Here is an 18,990-nt window from a genome sequence, read left to right on the forward strand (position 1 = left end):
GAGGAGGGGGTGTCATCCCTCAGCGACCGACTGATGAAATGGGGGCGGGGGCCGAGTGTGGGCGGGGCTGAGGTGATTGGCGTGCGAGCGGTGCCTGCTGGGGTGTGTAGTTTCCGGTGGAACTACAGCTCCCAGCAGGCGCCGCGACTGGCGCCCCGCCGCTCTCACTGACCGAGCCTCAGGGGGGCGGAGGCGCGCGCACGCGCGGAGCCGAGAGTGACAGACAGAGACCCAGTGAGTGAGGGGGAGGGGGAGGGGCCGCTCTGCTCACTCTGTGCCGCTGTCACAGAGAGGCCCTGTGGAGAGAAGCCCTGGAGCAGAGGTGAGGAGGGCCCTCCCGCTGTACCTCCTGTGCCAGAGGGGAGGGAGGGAGAGAGAGGAGGGGGAGGGAAGAGGGAGAAGGAGCGAGGAAGAGGGAAAGGGAGAGAGTGATTGAGGGGAGAGAGGGAGGAAGAGGGAAAGGGAGAGGTTGAGGGGAGAGAGGGAGGAGGAGGGAAAGGGAGAGAGTGATTGAGGGGAGAGAGGGAGAAAGGGATAGAGTGATTGAGGGGAGAGAGGGAGAAAGGGAGAGAGTGATTGAGGGGAGAGAGGGATTGAGGGGAGAGAGGGATTGAGGGGAGAGAGGGAGAAAGGGAGAGAGTGATTGAGGGGAGAGAGGGATTGAGGGGAGAGAGGGATTGAGGGGAGAGAGGGAGAAAGGGAGAGAGTGATTGAGGGGAGAGAGGGATTGAGGGGAGAGAGGGAGAGAGTGATTGAGGGGAGAGAGGGATTGAGGGGAGAGAGGGAGAGAGTGATTGAGGGGAGAGAGTGATTGAGGGGAGAGAGGGAGAGAGTGATTGAGGGGAGAGAGGGAGAGAGTGATTGAGGGGAGAGAGGGTGGCAGACACTCAAATGCAATTCTGGAGAGCGCTCCAGAAGGTGCTATCCTTTGAAATGTTCGAGAGAGAGAGGGGGAGCTGAGGAAAGATGGGCGCCCTGTGCATGTTTGTGTGTGAGAGCTGTGTGTGTTTAATTCTAATAATGATCCTTGTATTGAATATAGTGCCTTTCATGACCAGCAGATGTCTCGAAGCGCTTCACAGGATTTATTGTAAGTGTAGTTACTGTGTTTTGTAGATGGGTGCTGTAGTCAATTTGCAAACAGCAGTCACCCACAAACAACCAAGAAGTGAATGACCTATTTTATTTGGGGAGGTTTTGGCCTGGACACCGGGAGAAACTCTCGGCTCTTTTTAATTAACGCCATGGGTTCTTTGACGTTCACCCGAACAATTAACCTAGTCCTTAAGTTTAATGTCTCATTCCGAGGACGGCACCTCAGTAAATCAGCGACCCCCACCCCCCCGACAGTGAATTGGAGTCTCAGCCTAGATTGTGAGTTCAAAATCCTGCCGTCGGCCATAAACTCACAAACTTTGAGTCCGAGGCAAGAGTGCCACCAACTAACGTGTAGCTTTGATGAGAATAAAAGCAAAAGTGTGCATCAATTTAATCAGTTCTCATGAGAAGTGGTACCTTGAAGCATTAGCCAATTATTCTCCCTCTGGATGCTTTGTATTTCCAGCATTCTCTGCAGATTTCTAGCATTTGCATTTTTTTTACAGCAGAGGTGGACTGAATGATTTACCAGTAATCGATCGCTTGCTGAATAAACATTGTTTAATCTTTAGTACTTTAGTGATGAATGTAAATATCTTTTCCAAAACAATATTAGTTCTGCAGGCATGATCATATTAACATATGGTTTAAGTGCAGCCACTATTTGTAATTGGTTGGTGTTGGTCTATTTTCATTGGTGTCAAGCTCAGAGGATACCCCATCATTCTATCTACCTCTGTGTCTTTCTCTACATCTATGTATATGCCTAATAATAATCCCTCCAAAACAAAACAATAATAAATTGGTCATTTTCAATCCACGACTGTTTGTGGGACACTGCTGTGCACAATTGGCTGCCGCGTTCGCCACAAATATACAGTCAATTCACTTTACCGTATATTCTGTGAAGGGGCTTTGGGACGTCTTGAAGGCATGAAAAGCGCTATATCAAATGCAAGGATTATTATTATTATCACCATGTGAGAGGTTTGAAATATTCACCATATGTTGTAGGCACATATAAGCTTTTCTTGTTAGAGGGAAACTGATTACACAAGTTTAAAACAAATGTAGAGCATGTTAAAGAATTTAAATTGCTGCATGCAAATTAGCTGCTGTATTCCTCCCACAAATACATAAACACACTCAGCTTTTAGTGTATCCTGTGAAGTGGCTTGAGACGTCTTCATGATGTGTTAAGGTGGTGTAACAAATGCAAGGATTATTATTTAAATCACTATCCTAATCAAAACACTTTCTATTGCAGCATTGCTATTGCATTCACATTGGAGATGTGAACTTGTTCAGGATGTATTTTTCTCTGCCTGCGAATTTGGTGATAAAAAGGATGTGGATTAAACCTAGCATCATCTGGTTTCTGCTCATGTTGGCTCAGTGTTGCTTTGTACAAGCTGCAGAACATGTAGGTGTGGCGAAACATGCAATCAAACTGCACAGAGGTAAAGGGGCAGCAATCATCAAGGGAAGGCTATGGGTCATGGACAATTGTAAGAAGTTATCTGCCCTGATACTCCATAAAAATGTCGTACTCAACAAATTAAAAAAGGCTGTAAAAGCAGCAGAAATTGACTCCAGTCTATCATTCGAAGAAAAGATCTTCCAGATACACACCTTTGAGATTTTCCAGAAAGAGTTGAATGAAAGTGAAAAATCAGTCTTTCAAGCTATCCATGGGCTTCAAAGAGCTCTTCAGGGTGATTACAAAGATGTAGTGAACATGAAAGAAAGTAGCAAACAACGCCTGGAAGCCTTAAGAGAAGCTGCTATTAAGGTCAGAATATTGTAAATTTCTAATGTTGGGATTTGGCCTTATCAGGTTGTAATGGCTCAAAGAACCTTTTTTTTTAAAGTTGTAATTTAATACACAACAATTTCAATTGGGATTGCTTAATCAAGGAAGTGGGGAGGATGTTGCATTATGCTTTGCAAAGCCTATCTGATCTTCCTCTTTTCCCACCCTCCTCAATTGCAGCACAAAGCATGAAATTAAACAATGTGTGTTTTAACAAAAGTTGTGGTGTGTTTAATCTTAATAATCTCAGTATGAATATTCTCGAAGTAGATCTGTTCTAGGAACATTTCCCAATTCTCTGCCATTTTGCCATACCCTTAATATCTACTGCACATCTATCTATCGCTTTTTAAACATTCCGTGCATCTCTATAGCTTTCAAGCATATTTTACATCTTCACAACTCTGTTTGAAGAAATGCTTTTTGATCTCATTTTTTACTTGGCTTGGTTCTGATTTTAAGGCTATGCTCACTTGTGCCAGACTTGAGGTGAATGATCTGGTGGATTGTTTCTCTAGTCCGATTGTGTTAACAAGATATTTAAAAGACAGAAGTATCTTTCATCTCAATAATAGTAATAATCCTTTATAATTGGCTTATTCAAAAAATAGCATCTCAAAATATTCAGTATGCTTTCAGTACTGCACTGGTGTGTTAATCTAGACTATGATCTAAAATTGCAACGTGTTTTTGCAGAAATGAGATCTAAACCATACCACAAACATGACTAGGCATTAGTGATGCTCTCAAAAAGATCCCACCTTAATGGAAACTCATGTCTTGGTGTGCTAATACTTCACATCTAGTGGTCTTGTAGGTTTGCTTCCAGCTGTAACTAGACTTTGACTGGAAAAAAAGGATTTGGAGTTGTAAAATTATACATTTTGAGATTATATTTTTGATTTGCTTTGTAGTACATGTATTTTTAAATGTTAACAATGGAACTGCATATAATTATGGATTTGGCGGAAATCTTCAGCTGCTGTTCCAAAATGTTTCAAAAGTCTATGGTTCTGAATGAAAAGACTTTCCCTCAGTGATTTTTGCATTGGTTAAGGCAATCTTATCAGGATCATGTTTCCTAGAGACAGCCTGTGTCAGCAACACCACCACTTCTAAACTGCTATAGAGTGAAGATTTCAGAACTTATATTTTTCAATACAATCTATGTTTTCTGATTTGTAATCTACAGGAAGAAAAGGAATATGTAGAACTACTGGCTGCAGAGAAACACCAAATTGCAGCTCTAAAAAGTATACAAGATCGGAACAAAAGCCTATCAATTCTAGATGAAATTCTAGAGGATGTACGGAAGGCTGCTGACCGCTTAGAGTTGGAGATTGAAGATCATGTATTTGATGATAATAAATTGGTGAGTCCCTGAATAGAGTTCAAATATTCATCTTTCTGCAGTATCTCAGTTAGCAAAGCCCTATCTACAACACTTATTTTTAAAATTCGGAGCCGAGACTAAGATTTTTTTAAAAAGATTACATTTCAGGTGGAATCAACAACAACAACAAAATTACATTTATAGAGTGCCTTTCACGTCAGGAAGATGTCCTGAAGCGCTGTCAGAAAGACCAAAGGAAGATATCTCCTCAGCTCTGGGAAAGAATGATTTTGAACAAGAAATGAGTCTGATTATTACATTTAAATTTAAGGGGTCACTTTCTTTTCAAAGTATTCTCCCCATCCAAATTTTGAAATATCGTAAATATATCTTTGACCTGTAGAGCGGAAGCCCCACATGAAGCACATTCCTTTAGCTCAATTTCTCAGCTGCTGGGACATTCCTGGGGCATATATTCCTGGGAAAAGCTGAGTGACTTAATTTACTTTAATGGAATGGCACTTTGGATTGCATTGGGACTGTCTTGATTACTAGCCACTCAAGCTTGTAAAAGCAAGGTAGCATTGCAGTATTTAAACATCTGAAAAATCTTTTTTGCGTAAAGGGTGGTGTTTAGTTACTCAGTTTGATGCTCAATTGAGTCTGTCGAGGGCTCCCCTGAGTCTCCCAAGTGTCACATCTAAGTCGACAGTAATCTTTAATTCAAAGATTGCAAATTATGCTTTATTTAGTCCTGGATTTATAATAATAATCTTTGCATTTGATATTGTGCCTTACCATGTTGGTAAGATGTCTCAATGTGCTTCACAAAATATATTGTAAAGTGAATAGAATTTGTGTTTTGTACAAACCTTCACTTGCATGGAGCTTGATGATCCTGTAAAAACAAAATTGTAATCCATAATTTTACTGGGCCTTGTTAAGCGATCCAAGGTGCTGCCGTACGTGAAGGGCGCTATATAAATACAAGTTGTTGTTTCTGCTGTCAGAGTGACAATGAACATCGGTATTGCTTTCTGACCGGAATCAGTAAAGAAAATACAAGATCATATAGGACTGAGCAGGTCATCCATATTATGTCAGGTTGTAATATTAAGTGCACAAACTGTATTTTTCCAGGCTAAAGGTGTCAATGTGGAAGCTGTCATTAGAGTGGAAGATGACAATGAAAACCATGAGAGAAACCTTTCTCAGCAGGAAGTACAGGATGGGTTGGGGCTGAGCATGCTCATTGACTCTCAGAACAATCAGTACATACTTACAAAACCAAGGGACTCCACAATCCCGAGAGCTGATCATCATTTTATAAAGGTAACCTGCATTTTCCAGCTTCCTTTAAGAAGCCTGAAATATCTTGCTTTTTTAAAAAAAATTGAACTCAAATCATTGAATAAAACAATAATGTGTTCTCTGAGTGAAAATCGAGGAGGAAATGTAATGTTATTTGTTTTAGAGTTCAGTGATAGTTTTATAAAACAAAATTATCCAAACCAAATTTCCTGAAAGATGGGTAGTGGACTGTACTTTTTATTTCAGGAGTGCGAAATTTCAAGGTGGATGTAGACTAAACAAGCTGGGAAATCTGGATTCAGGTAGCTTGAGTCCAGAAAGAATAGACAGAGAGACAAGAAAAGGGAACCCCAGAAAATGGTATCCCACTTAATTCCATGGGCCCTAATCTTGTGAATCAACCTTTTATGCGGCACCTTATCGAATGCCTTTTGGAAATCTAAATACACTACATCCATGATTCTATCTAATCTACTTGATATGTCCTCAAAAAAATCTAAAAGCTTTGTTAAGCATGACTTCCCTTTTGTAAAGCCATGTTGACTCTGTCTAATCATATTGAGATCCTCTAAGTATCCCACTACGACATCCTTAATTAAGGCTTCTAGAGTTTTCCCTACCACCGATGTCAGACTAACTGATCTATAGTTCCCCATCTTTTTTCTCCCACCCTTCTTAAATAGTGGTGTGACGTTTGCGATCTTCCAATCAATGGGAACCGTTCCAGAATCCAAAGAATTTTGGAAGATCAGATACAAGGCCTCCACTATCTCATGAGCTACCTCTTTTAAAACCCTAGGATGCAAACCATCAGGTCCAGAGGATTTGTCACTTTTTAATGCCAACAATTTCCCAAGCACCAATTCTTTGCTAATGTAAATTTCCCTAAGTTGCTCCCTATCATTAGCCTCTTGGTTCATCTCTATTTCTGGTAAACTTCTTGTGTCTTCTAACGTGAAGACAGAAGCAAAGTATTTATTTAGGGACTCTGCCATATCCTTATCCCCCATTATAATTCCCCCTGTCTCTGCCTGTAATGGACCCACATTTACTTTTGCTAGCCTATTCCTCTTAATGTATTTCTAAAATCTCTTACAATCTGTCTTAATGTTCCTAGCATTCCTTACTGCCCTCATAATCCATTTTCTCGCTCTTAATGAGCTTTTTGGTTTTCCTTTGTTGGTCCCTAAAACACTCCCAGTCCTCAGGTTTGCTACTCTTTTTGGCAGTTTTAAAGGCCTTTTCTTTTAGTTTTATACTTTCTCTAATTGCTCTAGTTAGCCACGGATGCACTGCTTTCCCTGTGGTACTCTTATTCCTCAAGGGAATATATGACCGCTGAGAATTTTGCACTACATCTTTAAACATTTGCCACTGTTGGTCTATTGTCATATCCATTAATCTAATTCCCCAGTCTATTTTAGCTAATTCTTGACTCAAACCTGCAAAGTTAGCTTTATTTAAATTTAACACCCTTGCTTCGGATTTGATTACATCGCTCTCTAACTTAATACTAAATTCTATCATGTTATGATCACTCTGCCCTAGAGGAGCCTTAATATCTATATTACCGACTAGCCCTGTTTCGTTACACAAAACAAGGTCCAGGGTGGCCTGTCCCCTAGTTGGTTGCTCGGCATGCTGCTCCAGAAAGCTATCTCTCATACATTCTATAAACTTCTCCTCTACCCTACTTTTGCCGATTTGGTTTTCCCAATCTATGTGGAGATTAAAATCACCCACTATTACTTTACTACATGCTCCTCTAATTTCTTGATTAATACCCTATGCTATTCTGTGATCACTGTTTGGGGGTCTATAAACTACTCCCACTAATATTTTCTGCCTCTCGTTATTTCGTAATTCTACCCATACGGTCTCTACATCCTGGTTATCTGATTTGAAATCCTTCCTCTACTGTTTTTATTCCATCCTTTATTAACAAGGCTACCCATCCCCACCTCATTTTCCACATTGTCTATCCTTCCTATAAGATGAAAACCCCGGAATATTTAACTCCCAGCCTAGATCTCCCTGTAACCATGTCTCAGTAATGGCTACTAGATCATACCTGTTTGCATCTATCTGTGCCTTTAATTCATCTATCTTATTCCAAATTATTCTTCGTGCATTCAGATATAGCGATTTTAATTTCTTACCATTTCCCCTACTCTCTGATGCCCTATCTTCTTTACTGAGCTTCTTACCCCTCTTTGACCTATTCTGTTTATCTCTCACTATTCTGTTCTGCCACCTTTAGTTTTTTTAATATTGCTGGCTTGCTCTTATTTCTAATTGTATCCCCCCACCCCCCCTTTACTAGTTTAAAGCTTTATTTACCTCCCTATGTATTCGGTTTGCTAGTACATTTGTTCCAGCTGATTTAAGTGGAGCCCATCTTTTTGACCCCAATACTCGTGCCAGTGATCCATAACATGAAACCCCTGCGTTCCGCACCACTCCCTCAGCCATGCATTTAACTCTCTAATTTGCTTATTCCTGTACCAATTTGCACATGTCAAAGGCAGCAATCATGATATCACTACCTTTGATGTTCTTTGTTTTAATTGAGTTCCCAGCTCCTTGAACTCCCTCCTCAAATCATCACAACTATGCCTTACATATGACATTGGTACCTATGTGAAGTGCCGCTAATGGATCCTCGCCCTCATGTTTTAGTTTCTCCTCCAGCCCCGCTGAGACGTCCTTCACCCCGGCCCCAGGAAGGCAACAAAGCCTTCGGGTCTCCCGGTTGTGATTGCAGATAAGTGTATCTGTCCGCCTGATAGTCTCATCCCCAATTACTACAACTTTCTGTTTGTTTCCCCTAATATTGCAATCACGTTTTCCTTCCTCCTCACAGGATCTCATACCTGTTGGCCAAGGTTAAAGCCTGAGGCTTCACTGCCACTCTCTCTGGTGTTCCCTTAACCTCCTGCCTGTCAGACACCCTATCCTGTCCTTGGCTGATACTAGTATCTATACATTCCCTGAGCCTCAGGGGAGTGACTGGCTCCAGGATGAAACTATCCAGGAAGCACTCACCGTCCCTGATGCTGCGCAATGTCTGCGATGTCAGACACTCTGAGCTGGAGCTGCCTCAGTTGCAGACATTTGCTGCAGGTGTGGTTGCGGGGGCTCAGACTGCCCTCCAGCAACTCCCACATGTTACAGTCCTCACACAACACCTGCCTCGCCATTGTCACCTCTCCCCCCACTGTGAATTAAAGTTTTATTTAATTTATCATTGTTATTTTTTAAAAGTTAAATTCTTAATTAACATTTTTTAAAAATGTTTTTATTTTTAGTGTTAGTTAATAGTTAGTGTTAGTTTACAGTTAGTTAGTGTTAGCTGTTAGTTTTTGATTGTGACGTCGCTTTGACGTCACTTTTTAATTTTCTTGCTGTTTTTTTATCTGAGCCTCTCCTCGCTGTGGCCGGTATCCCCACTGCTCTCCTCGCCCCGCCCCTCGCTCTCATGCCTCTGCTCCTGACTCAGAGTCTGTTCTTCTAGTTTGGACCAAAAAAGAGGAAGTCTTATTTTGTTCAGAGGTGTTTTTTTTCAAGTATCTCAAAATTGTCTTTGCTTTAGGGTTGCTCAGTATTTTTTTTCCCTTCAATTTATCAAAAAAGGTTCGTTTCACCTATCCTGACCAGTCATTAAGTTACTGCTCACCTCAGTGAAACTGTGAAAAGCTTTTTTAAAATTAGATAATAGGTTAAATTGTATAAAGTCAGATGATCTTTCTTGCTTCAAAGTGATGAATGTCTGCTAAAATGTCTGATAAATGTAGCTAAAAAGCATGTATAAATTCACAGAATTTACAGAAAGATTGTGGATTTGAACTGCAGAAAATTGTTTCACGTTTTTATTTCAATCTATAGAAACTATTTTTAAAACTTTTTGCAGGACATAGTTTCTGTTGTGACACTATCTTTACCTTGTGGTTGGCTTTGTACATTGATGGGGTTTCCTACAATGTTTGGTTACATTATTTCTGGAGTTTTATTGGGCCCTTCGGGATTCAACAGTATCAAGGTATGATTTAAATTCTGTTATGCAGTGTTTGATATTTCATCATTCAAATAAGTTAATTATAAAATAAACAGTACTAAATAGTAAATATTATATCTGAGCGAGTGTCTTCATGTTACTATATATATATGTAACAAATACACAAAGAAAAACAGAAACTATGATGGGAATATGCCTTATCAAGGCCCCTAACCTTCTCCAAGTGAATGTATTGGCTTTTTTTTTTAATATAATAATCATGATAACTAATCCTTGCATTTGATATAGCGCCTTATCACATCTTCAAGACGTCTTCATAGAGTATACTGTAAAGTATAGTGACTGTATTTTGTGGGCGAAATGTGGCAGCTGATTGCACACAGCAGTGTCCTACAAACAATCTTTTACTTTTTTTTACATCTTGAAATGTAATTACACTAATTTTGTGGGATGTTAACTCAGATAAGACACCAAGTTGTATTATTATATGCTGATTTATTTCCAGATCATCATCCCACTTTTTTTATTTTTATTTTTTTTATTCATTTTAAATTCCATCTATCTTGTAATTTATGTGCATGTGATAATCACATGGTCACTTGACATCCTGTTTATCTTTTATGATTGCAGTGGTAGTTCATGAGGGTGCAGTGTTGCTCTCTTCCTATATAAAAGAAGCATCGAGTCTGCCTCTGTTACTCTGTTTCATATTTTTTACTTAATCCAAGTTTATCTCCAAATTCAAATTAATTGAACACTCATCTCATTGTTTGTTTACTCGCGAAGGTTGACTGCTGTGTTTTCCTGTATTACAACATTTCCTTCATTTCTCAATATTTATATTTTATGAAATGCTTCAACACTTTTATCCCTCCCTTTCTCCTTCACTTGATAAAATCTCCATTTTATGATCAATATGATCCTAAAAATGTTTTGCTCGCCCCTGATTTTGCATTTGTTTCAGAATAATATTTTAACAATTATTTTTTCTGATTGTACAGAAAATCCACATGTAGCTTTTTTTTGTTGCAGTCTATTGTGCAAATAGAGACTCTTGGTGAGTTTGGCGTGTTTTTCACCTTGTTTGTGGTTGGTTTGGAGTTCTCTCCTGAAAGACTCAGAAAGGTACAAACTTTCCATTTCATGTCCGATGTTTGATTGAATGAATCATTCAATATTATTTGTTTACTCTTAGAAAATTTCTTGAATAATTGTGAACCCAGTGTAGGAAGAGAAAACACTGAAGTTGTGTTCTACACCAGAGTTGTAAGACTTAAGGCTTTTGAATAGTTAAAGAATAGAATTGTACCTGGAAAATTGCTCTACATATATATACTAAAAGAGGATAGCATTACATAAATCCTCTTTTGTTCCAAAGATAAGTATCCTTAATAACTTTTACATGGTGTCTGCTTATATGGGCATATATCCTAAACTTAAAACCTAAATGTGTTCCATTTTCCAGTACTAATATCACTCACGGTGATGAACGCAAAAGTTTACAAAAAGCAACAAACAAACGATGCTCTGATATTCTGAGCTCCCTTTATTTTGTGATGAAATAAAATGCAGAAGTAATTGAGGATGATGCTATATTGTAGAAATTTAGAGTACAGAAGGAGGCTATTTGATCTATGAAGTCTGCACTGACTCTCAGACCAAGCTGTACTTTCAACCCTACTGCCCTGCCCTATCCCATACCCTCTGGAATATTCTCTGGGATAAAATTAGTTTTGTAGGACTTTTATTGATTGAAATAATTTTGAATTGCATTTTTTTTGGAAGACTCTTACCAGTTACAACATTAAATCATTGTTCGCTTTAAGGTTCAATATGTAATTAATACAGATGAGGAAACATAGAAATTCAACCAAAAAATGTACAAATCTACCCATTTCTGTCTTTAGGTATGGAAGATTTCTTTGCAAGGTACCTGTTATATGACACTACTGATGGTTGCATTTGGATTATTCTGGGGGCATCTGTTAAATATCAGACCAATACAAAGTGTCTTCATTTCTACATGTTTGTCCCTATCAAGTACCCCTCTGGTATCTAAGTTTCTTGCTGTTGGTACTAGAGCAGATAAAGAAGGTAATTTTTTTTAAATAAGCGTGAAATGGATGCACATTTTATAGCTATAATTTTGAATACTCCATCAAACTGTGCAATATCAAATGTTTGGCACTGCATAATTGCAACTTGTTGTCAATCTTAAAAATACAAGGCTACTTAGTGACAATATGTTTTGTGCAAGTCAATGCAGATATCCATCCAGTTTACGTGTATTTCTGTGCACCAGGGCTGTTTTTGTGTTCCACTTTGACTTTTGAACAGTTCCTGGTGAGCTAAAGTTAGCAATACATGTACATAATTGGACCAATGCTTCATGTTTTAGTAAAATTAAAATTTACGAGCAGCTGTTTAGCTTATTTCTTTTGAAGGTTAACCCATTGCAGCTTTGCTTGCAACCAAAGGATCCAGTATGGAATGCAGATTGACACACAGACAAACACACAGACAGACATTTCATCTTTATCTGTACTCATTTGGGAGGACTCCTGTGGGAGGACTCATTTTGGCCGTGCTGTTCTTTGAGTGGCCAACTCATCCTGGCACGCTGTGTCAGTCCTTTCAGCTTTGAAGTGTAGCCGCGCTGCTCTTTGTTCCTCAGTTACATTTAATGGGCTCCTGTCTCTTTTGTCTAGTATTTTTACTTATCCTGAAAGGTTTGATTTTCACTTGAGCATCTTTATAATGATAAATATAATTGTATAATTTATAATCACTGGGAGTCCTCTCGACAAGAAAGTTGCTTTAAAAATTTAATTTTGTTACTGTTGCCGCAGCTTAGCTTTGTCTGTGTTCTTTATTTTGTTCCCGCCGCTTGGTTACGTGCGTGCTCTATGAACCAGGATGCCACAGCGCCACAATCAGCCTGCGAGGCCACCAGGCGTAACTGCAGTGCGTGCGTACATTCATTGGTGCTCTGTGACGTACAGTGCCACTTTGACTCCGTGGCTACCAGGTGTAACTGCAGCAAAAAAAGTAAAACTGAAATACATTTTAGGTCATAACTCATGAACAATAGGAGATACCTGAAACCAAGTATGTCCATGTCACTCCATGGTGCATGACTTTTCTGATGAGGTATAAATCATGTCTCTACGTCAATCGGTTATTGAGATCCTTCTTGAAGCACAGACAAGACATTTGTCGTTTTATTAGTGTAGATAATAATTAATTATATTAAGGTGTGCACAGTTTTGATTTAGACTTGCTTCTTGTTGATCAGGAGATGCTGACTATGGCAGCACACTGCTTGGAATGCTGATCATGCAGGATGTTCAGCTGAGCTTATTCATTGCTGTGATGCCCACAGTGAATCAAGCAGCGACCAGCAGTACTGACAGGTGATTGTGCATCTTTTGTAGTCTGCCTGTCACAATGTGTAAAAATATTAAATGTGGGACGTTATCTATGGTTGGAAGTACCAATTGATCACACAAATTTCATATCTTGTAATTCTTAAAGATAGAATGACACCAATCATAGATTGACACCAATATTTTAATTGTACATGGAAGTTATATAGATGAGAACCAAGAACAGTATCAATATTTTTAAATGTTTGAACATATAAATTCATTCATTATTTTCCCTTTCTCCTTTTTATCCAGCATCTTTTTACAAATGTTGAGGATTTTCATCTTAATTGGTCAAATTCTGTTCTCGTTGGCTGCTGTTCTCCTGATATGCCTTGTCTTAAAGACTTACCTTATTGGACCATATTGCAGAAAATTGCACACAGAGGGTAAAGGAAATAAAGAGATTATTGTCCTAGGAATTTCAGCATTTATCTTTCTTATGTTAATGGTAATAAAATGTTCACTTTGATTCAAATTCTAGTGTAATAACAACAACAACAAATTGCATTTGTATGGTGCCTTTCACGTCAGGAGGACGTCCCAAGGCGCTGAACAGTCAGGGATCCGCACCCGAGCTGGTGGTTGGGATCAGGAGCAGTGGAGGGCGGGGAGGGTAGGAGGTATTACAGATCTTATCAGAAAAGATGCCTTGACATTATTCAGAATATGTTTTTGTTTGAAACTAACTTTTAACATTGGTTGATACTGAATGGCCTGTTTCTGTGATGTAACAGACTATGTAATTCTTTGTACAACTGAAATTTTTATCTTATAAAACCTGCGTGTTTACCAAAATAGTGCTGCATGTACTTGTGCTGTGTGTTGCTGTTCACTCGGTCGCATGCAGCTCACAAAAAGTAAAGTTGAAAAAACAAAGAATAAAATGAGAGGAATTGAAGCCAATTAGGAGAATTTTTTTTTTAATTTTTGTTTTATTTTTGTGCAGATTACTGAGACGTTGGATGTCTCCATGGAGCTTGGCTGTTTTTTGGCAGGAGCATTAATTTCATCACAAGGACACATTGTTACAGAAGAAATCATGTTGTGTATTGAATCGGTACAAGATTTTCTTGTGATCATATTCTTTGCATCTATTGGTAAGCGAATGCCTTAAAGTTTCACAAACGTATAGAGGTTTGTTTTTTTAATGACTGTTGTAGCATGTCTGTACCAAACAAAATCTAAATCAACGGCATGTTTATTTTCAGTTAATTTGCTGTTATTGTAATGTTGTAAGAATACAATAACATTCAGAAATATTCTAAAGTTCTGCTATATTTAAAAAAAATCTCTATCCCTCCAAAAAATTGCAGAATGTTTCTTTAGGTCATTATATTAAAAATGCATCGTATTGTGGAAGCAGAAATGTCTTACAGCAGTCAAAGGTATATATAAGTTAAATACTAATTTATGATAGATGTTTTTGTTTCCACAAGTGAGGTTCACTATGTAAATTAAAGTGACAGTGAAAATAAAAAGCATGCTGTTTCACCTATAAGAACTGCAATCATGTATTTTGATCCTTCTAACTGTATAGGTTCTGGACAGGCCATACAAAAATACTGCATATAGTTTTTTCAGTGTTTACACCCCCAAGATAAAGCCTAGAGACTTGCAGAGGTACATCCCCAGTGTTAGAAGGATGAGCAATGATTAGACAAACTTGGGCTCTTCAGAAACTATTTCTTGTGTTTGAGAAGCCTTCTTGGGCATCTAGTAACTCTACAGAGATGGAGACAAATAATCTTGCTGTGATTAGACTGAGATTTTATATCCAATAGATCTGATAAGGAAAATATATCTACTTATTTAATGTGATCTGTCCTTGAAATGAAGCATTAAATTGAGTTCTCACCTGCCTGATAAAGTCAGAATTAAAAATCTCATGATGCTATTTTGAAGAAGACCAGGGAGTTTTCCCAGTGACCAATATTCCCCTTTTACCTAACCTCAAGATATTGGACATTCATTTTTTTTCAGGTGATGTAGTTAGTGCAGATCGGGTGCCATGTTTGCTTATTTAATACTTCAGAAATAATTCATTGGGTGGAATGCTTTCAGATGTTTTCAAATAGAGCTGTGAATCAAATGCAAGTGATCCATTGATCCCATTCGTATTTACTGTATTTGTTTTCATTGCAGGTCTTCATGTCTTTCCAACATTTGTGCTTTATGAACTGACTGTTCTAATGTCTCTCACGCTAGCAGTGGTGCTGTTGAAGGTAAAAATAATGTACAGTAGTTCTTGGATTAAAATCATTTGTTGTTATTCAGCTGCTCAATGTTAGACATCAGTGCTAAAGGTTCATGATGCAGCCACAGTCAGAAATCATTGAATGGAATCTGACAATTTATTAATTATAGTTTAAATTGAAACTTGCTTACTAAACTTATTTAGTTTATGAGAGAATACAAATAAAGCACTCTGTATATGTGTTTGTTAGCTCTTCTTTACAAAACCTCAACATCGGAAATGTCCAGATATGATTTTGAAACTTTCACATCATTGAAAGTATGAGTCCTGTAGCTCAGTGTGGAGTCCTGTAGCTCAGTGGTTAGAGCACTCGCTTTGCAAGCGAGAGATCTGAGTTCAATTCCAGGCAGGTCGAAACCTTGGGCAAGTTTCCTTACTCCACACGCCTAATAATAATCCCTCCAAAACCAAAAACAATAATAAATTAGTTATTCAGTCTACAACTGTTTGTGGGACATTGCTGTGCGCAATTGGCTGCCACGTTCGCCCACAAATATATACAGTCAATTCACTTTACAGTGTGTTCTGTGAAGCACTTTGGGACGTCCTCCCGACGTGAAAAGCGCTATATCAAATGCAAGGATTATTATTATTATGAATATGTTCTCTAAAGATTTAAATACTACTCAGTAGAACTCAGAGGGTTAATTCTTACTATGAGGTCCAATAATTTGTATCACAATATACATTCAAACATGCATATAGTAGACATGAAATTCAAGGTTTAAAAGATCATACTTCAAATTAGGATGGTTAGTTTGACTATATTATATATAACAGTTTCTACTGTACATATCTGTATGGTAAGACATAATAATTGTGAAAAATTCAGTAGCAGTTTAATAGAAAAAGAAACATAACAATGTTCACCACAGGAGGCCATTGTGTCTGCTACGTGTATAATAAAATTAACCAAAAATGCTTACTAAAACAAGAGAAGCAATTAGCCACTTGATTGAAGTCCACTGCTTCCAAGTGGGATCTGCTTTATTTTCAGATGTCTCAAGTTCTATTTTCTTTACCTTCTGCAGCTTTTCTTAATGGGTTTGTTTCACTGCGCAAGAAGTGTAATAAACATTACTTTGTTGGCGATTATCAGACAAAGCAACAACAAAATTAATTTATATAGCGCTCGTCACGGGATGATCGATATCCAAAGCAGAAATTAAAGTACATATAATCATGTGCATATTTTTTTCCCTTTTTTTCCAGTTCGTTTTAGCAGTACTTGTGCTCTCACTGATCCTGCCTAAAAACAGTCAATACATCAAATGGATAGTTTCAGCTGGTTTGGCACAAGTCAGTGAGTTCTCCTTTGTTCTGAGCAGTCGGGCTCGCAGGTCGAGGATCATTTCTCGAGAGGTGAACTACTCTGTAGTTGGTTCTATCAAATTTATAACTTCATGTTTACCTCTGTGCATGTTATTTAGCATGTTGTGTTATAATGCAGTAAACTTAAAAGTAATGTTAATTAATTTGTTTCTCTTTAAAGGTCTACCTTCTCATCTTGAGTGTCACTACTTTAAGCCTTTTACTCGCCCCAGCACTTTGGAGAGCAGCGATTATGAAATGCTTACCTAAAGCAGAAAAGCGATTAATAACGTGACCGAGAAATCCACTGCTTTTTCAAGCATCGTCCTGGGTTTGGTTTTATCTTCAAATGTCTTGGATGCTATTTTTCTTTGCCTTCTGCAGCTTGTTTAAAGAAGTTCTGTTTCTCTGTGCAATTGAGTCAGATGTACTACAACGCCAATTTTATCTCCTTAAAATTAAAATGCGGTCACCTTTATCTGTTTCATTGCCTTTAACCGTCTAACTGTAAACTCCTGGATTGGAAAAGGAAATGGTTGTTTTTGTTTTATGCTATTCCTACATCCTGTCATCTCTTTTTGTTATTCCTGATGAAAGTGTGAAATAAGTTTACTCTGAATTAGCAGTCAAGCAGTTAAATGAGATTTATACTTGATAACAATGGATATGGTTTTTTGGGTGTCAGTAATGGATTGTTTAAAAGACGCTTAAAAGAATCAGCTATACTGTACATATTAAATCAAGAATTGAACCAATTTTCTTTACTAGTTTCCAATAAAGTGCGTGAAAGCATTGGTTAAGATCAGGAGGTTTGGAGAGAGGGATGTAGATTGAATTTGAAGCCAGAGTTTTCAGATGGTCTGGTCTCATCTCCATCACTAATGGATTGAACCAGTCATTACACACAAAAAGAGGTTGGCAACAGCAAAATTTTGTCCTATTGCAGATGCCATCACTTCTTTAGATGTGGACTGAGATAAACCGAAGATTAGGGTAAATCTGATTGCCATATATTTCAGGTTAGGAAATTGCAGAAGCAGTTTCGCTGATTTCAAGCCGTATGTATGGACCTATAGACCAAAGTGAATTGCACTGCTACAATCATTTCCTTGAGCTAAGAGAATTTGGCTGTTAGATCGCAATCTGGATTCCTTGAATCTCCTTCAATTGCACTACACCCACTTATCAAATATAGTTTCAGGATGACCAAGAGAATCACTCAATAGATGACTCTTAATTTCCATGTACATTTGCACATTAGTGCATTCCTCTGTTTGATATTTTAATTGAACATTTTATGGCCATGTGAATCTTGTTTGAACATCTGTTATAGGCCAAAGCATATGGGATATGGGACCAATAGATGATCACTAGTTAAACAGACCCAGGAACTGGACACAGGCTTCTTACAGTTTTGTCTTCTTATAGGCCATTAATTATAAGTGACAATCATTCATTTTAGCTAAAAATTGCAATCTACAGTTGAACCAAGGTATAAAGGGACCATTAAATCAATTTCAGTTGCATACAAATCACTTCATGTCCCAGCATCTTCCTTCCCCTCCAACCTGCTTACACTCCACTACATGCTCCCTTTGCTCAGCGGGCTCTGGCTTTCTCCATTTACTCTCTGCTCCACCGTTGGTGACCGTGCCTTTAGCTGGAACTCCCAGCCTCTGTCCCTCTGCATTCTCCCTCCTTGTCCGTCTTCAGATTGCACCTGAAGATCTTCCTTTTCGACCATGCCTAAGGTCGCCTCCCCCTAGCTTGGTGTCAAGTTAAGCCACTGTTAAGTGCCCCAAGTGAAGGGTGGTATATAGTTGTTAAATCCCAACCTGGCTAGTCAGTGCTTCCACATTCACCATGCTGGCCAGCTCCCATGCTGAAAAATACAAACTTCATCAAACGCCATCAGGTTGTTGTGTACATAGTTTCCTCTGTGCTACACAGTGCAGGGAGTCTCGGCAGCTGAACCTGTACAGGTTCAGTGAAAGGGATACACACTCCATTTATACAGTTCCACAAAGTGTGTTTGGCCTTCCACAGAAATTTTTGTTGTTGTACATCACTCAGAATAACAGTTCTGTGTGGTTAGACCTGGGCTAACTATACCTTATTTAGTAGTAATTGATTTTGCAGACTAGATAATAAAGATGTACCACTACCATCCATATTAATGTTATTGCTCAACTTCAGCTCATAAATGCAACAGAAAATGTTTTTTTTAAAAAAACCTTCCTCTAACCATATCCTGTTAAAGATTATTGGCTATGCTTTCTAAACCTAGATTCTACTGCAATTGTTTGTAATAGTATTTTATTGTAGCTTTTGCTACCTGATCACATCACTGATGTTTTTCTCATTCAATATGCAATGACTATTGTTGCAATGAAATACATGCATTGTAAATCTTTTTTTAAATAAAGG

General features: G+C 38.4%; 1 protein-coding gene across 2 annotated transcripts; it reads left to right on the forward strand.

The window, feature by feature from the left end:
• The first annotated feature begins 185 nt into the window (after positions 1-185).
• Positions 186-18,990, forward strand: tmco3 (transmembrane and coiled-coil domains 3). Of its 2 annotated transcripts, none has more exons than XM_007891607.2 (13): positions 186-234; positions 2,366-2,890; positions 4,104-4,283; positions 5,385-5,576; positions 9,466-9,594; positions 10,603-10,695; positions 11,478-11,664; positions 12,866-12,983; positions 13,251-13,446; positions 13,945-14,095; positions 15,141-15,220; positions 16,465-16,614; positions 16,745-18,990. In XM_007891607.2, exons 2-13 carry the CDS (start codon positions 2,408-2,410, stop codon positions 16,856-16,858), a joined length of 2,073 nt encoding a protein of 690 aa, XP_007889798.1. In that variant the 5' UTR covers positions 186-234; positions 2,366-2,407; the 3' UTR covers positions 16,859-18,990. The 2 variants fall into 2 exon arrangements, with proteins under 2 accessions (XP_007889798.1, XP_007889797.1); XM_007891606.2 differs by having other exon boundaries at positions 223-322.

The sequence above is a fragment of the Callorhinchus milii genome, unplaced genomic scaffold (genome assembly GCF_018977255.1).
Source record: "Callorhinchus milii isolate IMCB2004 unplaced genomic scaffold, IMCB_Cmil_1.0 Scaffold4, whole genome shotgun sequence".
In the NCBI taxonomy this organism is placed as follows: Eukaryota; Metazoa; Chordata; class Chondrichthyes; order Chimaeriformes; family Callorhinchidae; genus Callorhinchus; species Callorhinchus milii.

Bases quoted from the DNA above. Each gene is read 5' to 3' on its own strand.
- tmco3 (XM_007891607.2), top strand. From the start codon at position 2,408: ATGTATTTTTCTCTGCCTGCGAATTTGGTGATAAAAAGGATGTGGATT. The intron at 10,696-11,477 runs GTACAAACTTTC...TTCTGTCTTTAG, and splicing joins CTCCTGAAAGACTCAGAAAG to GTATGGAAGATTTCTTTGCA. The intron at 11,665-12,865 runs GTAATTTTTTTT...CTTGTTGATCAG, and splicing joins TACTAGAGCAGATAAAGAAG to GAGATGCTGACTATGGCAGC.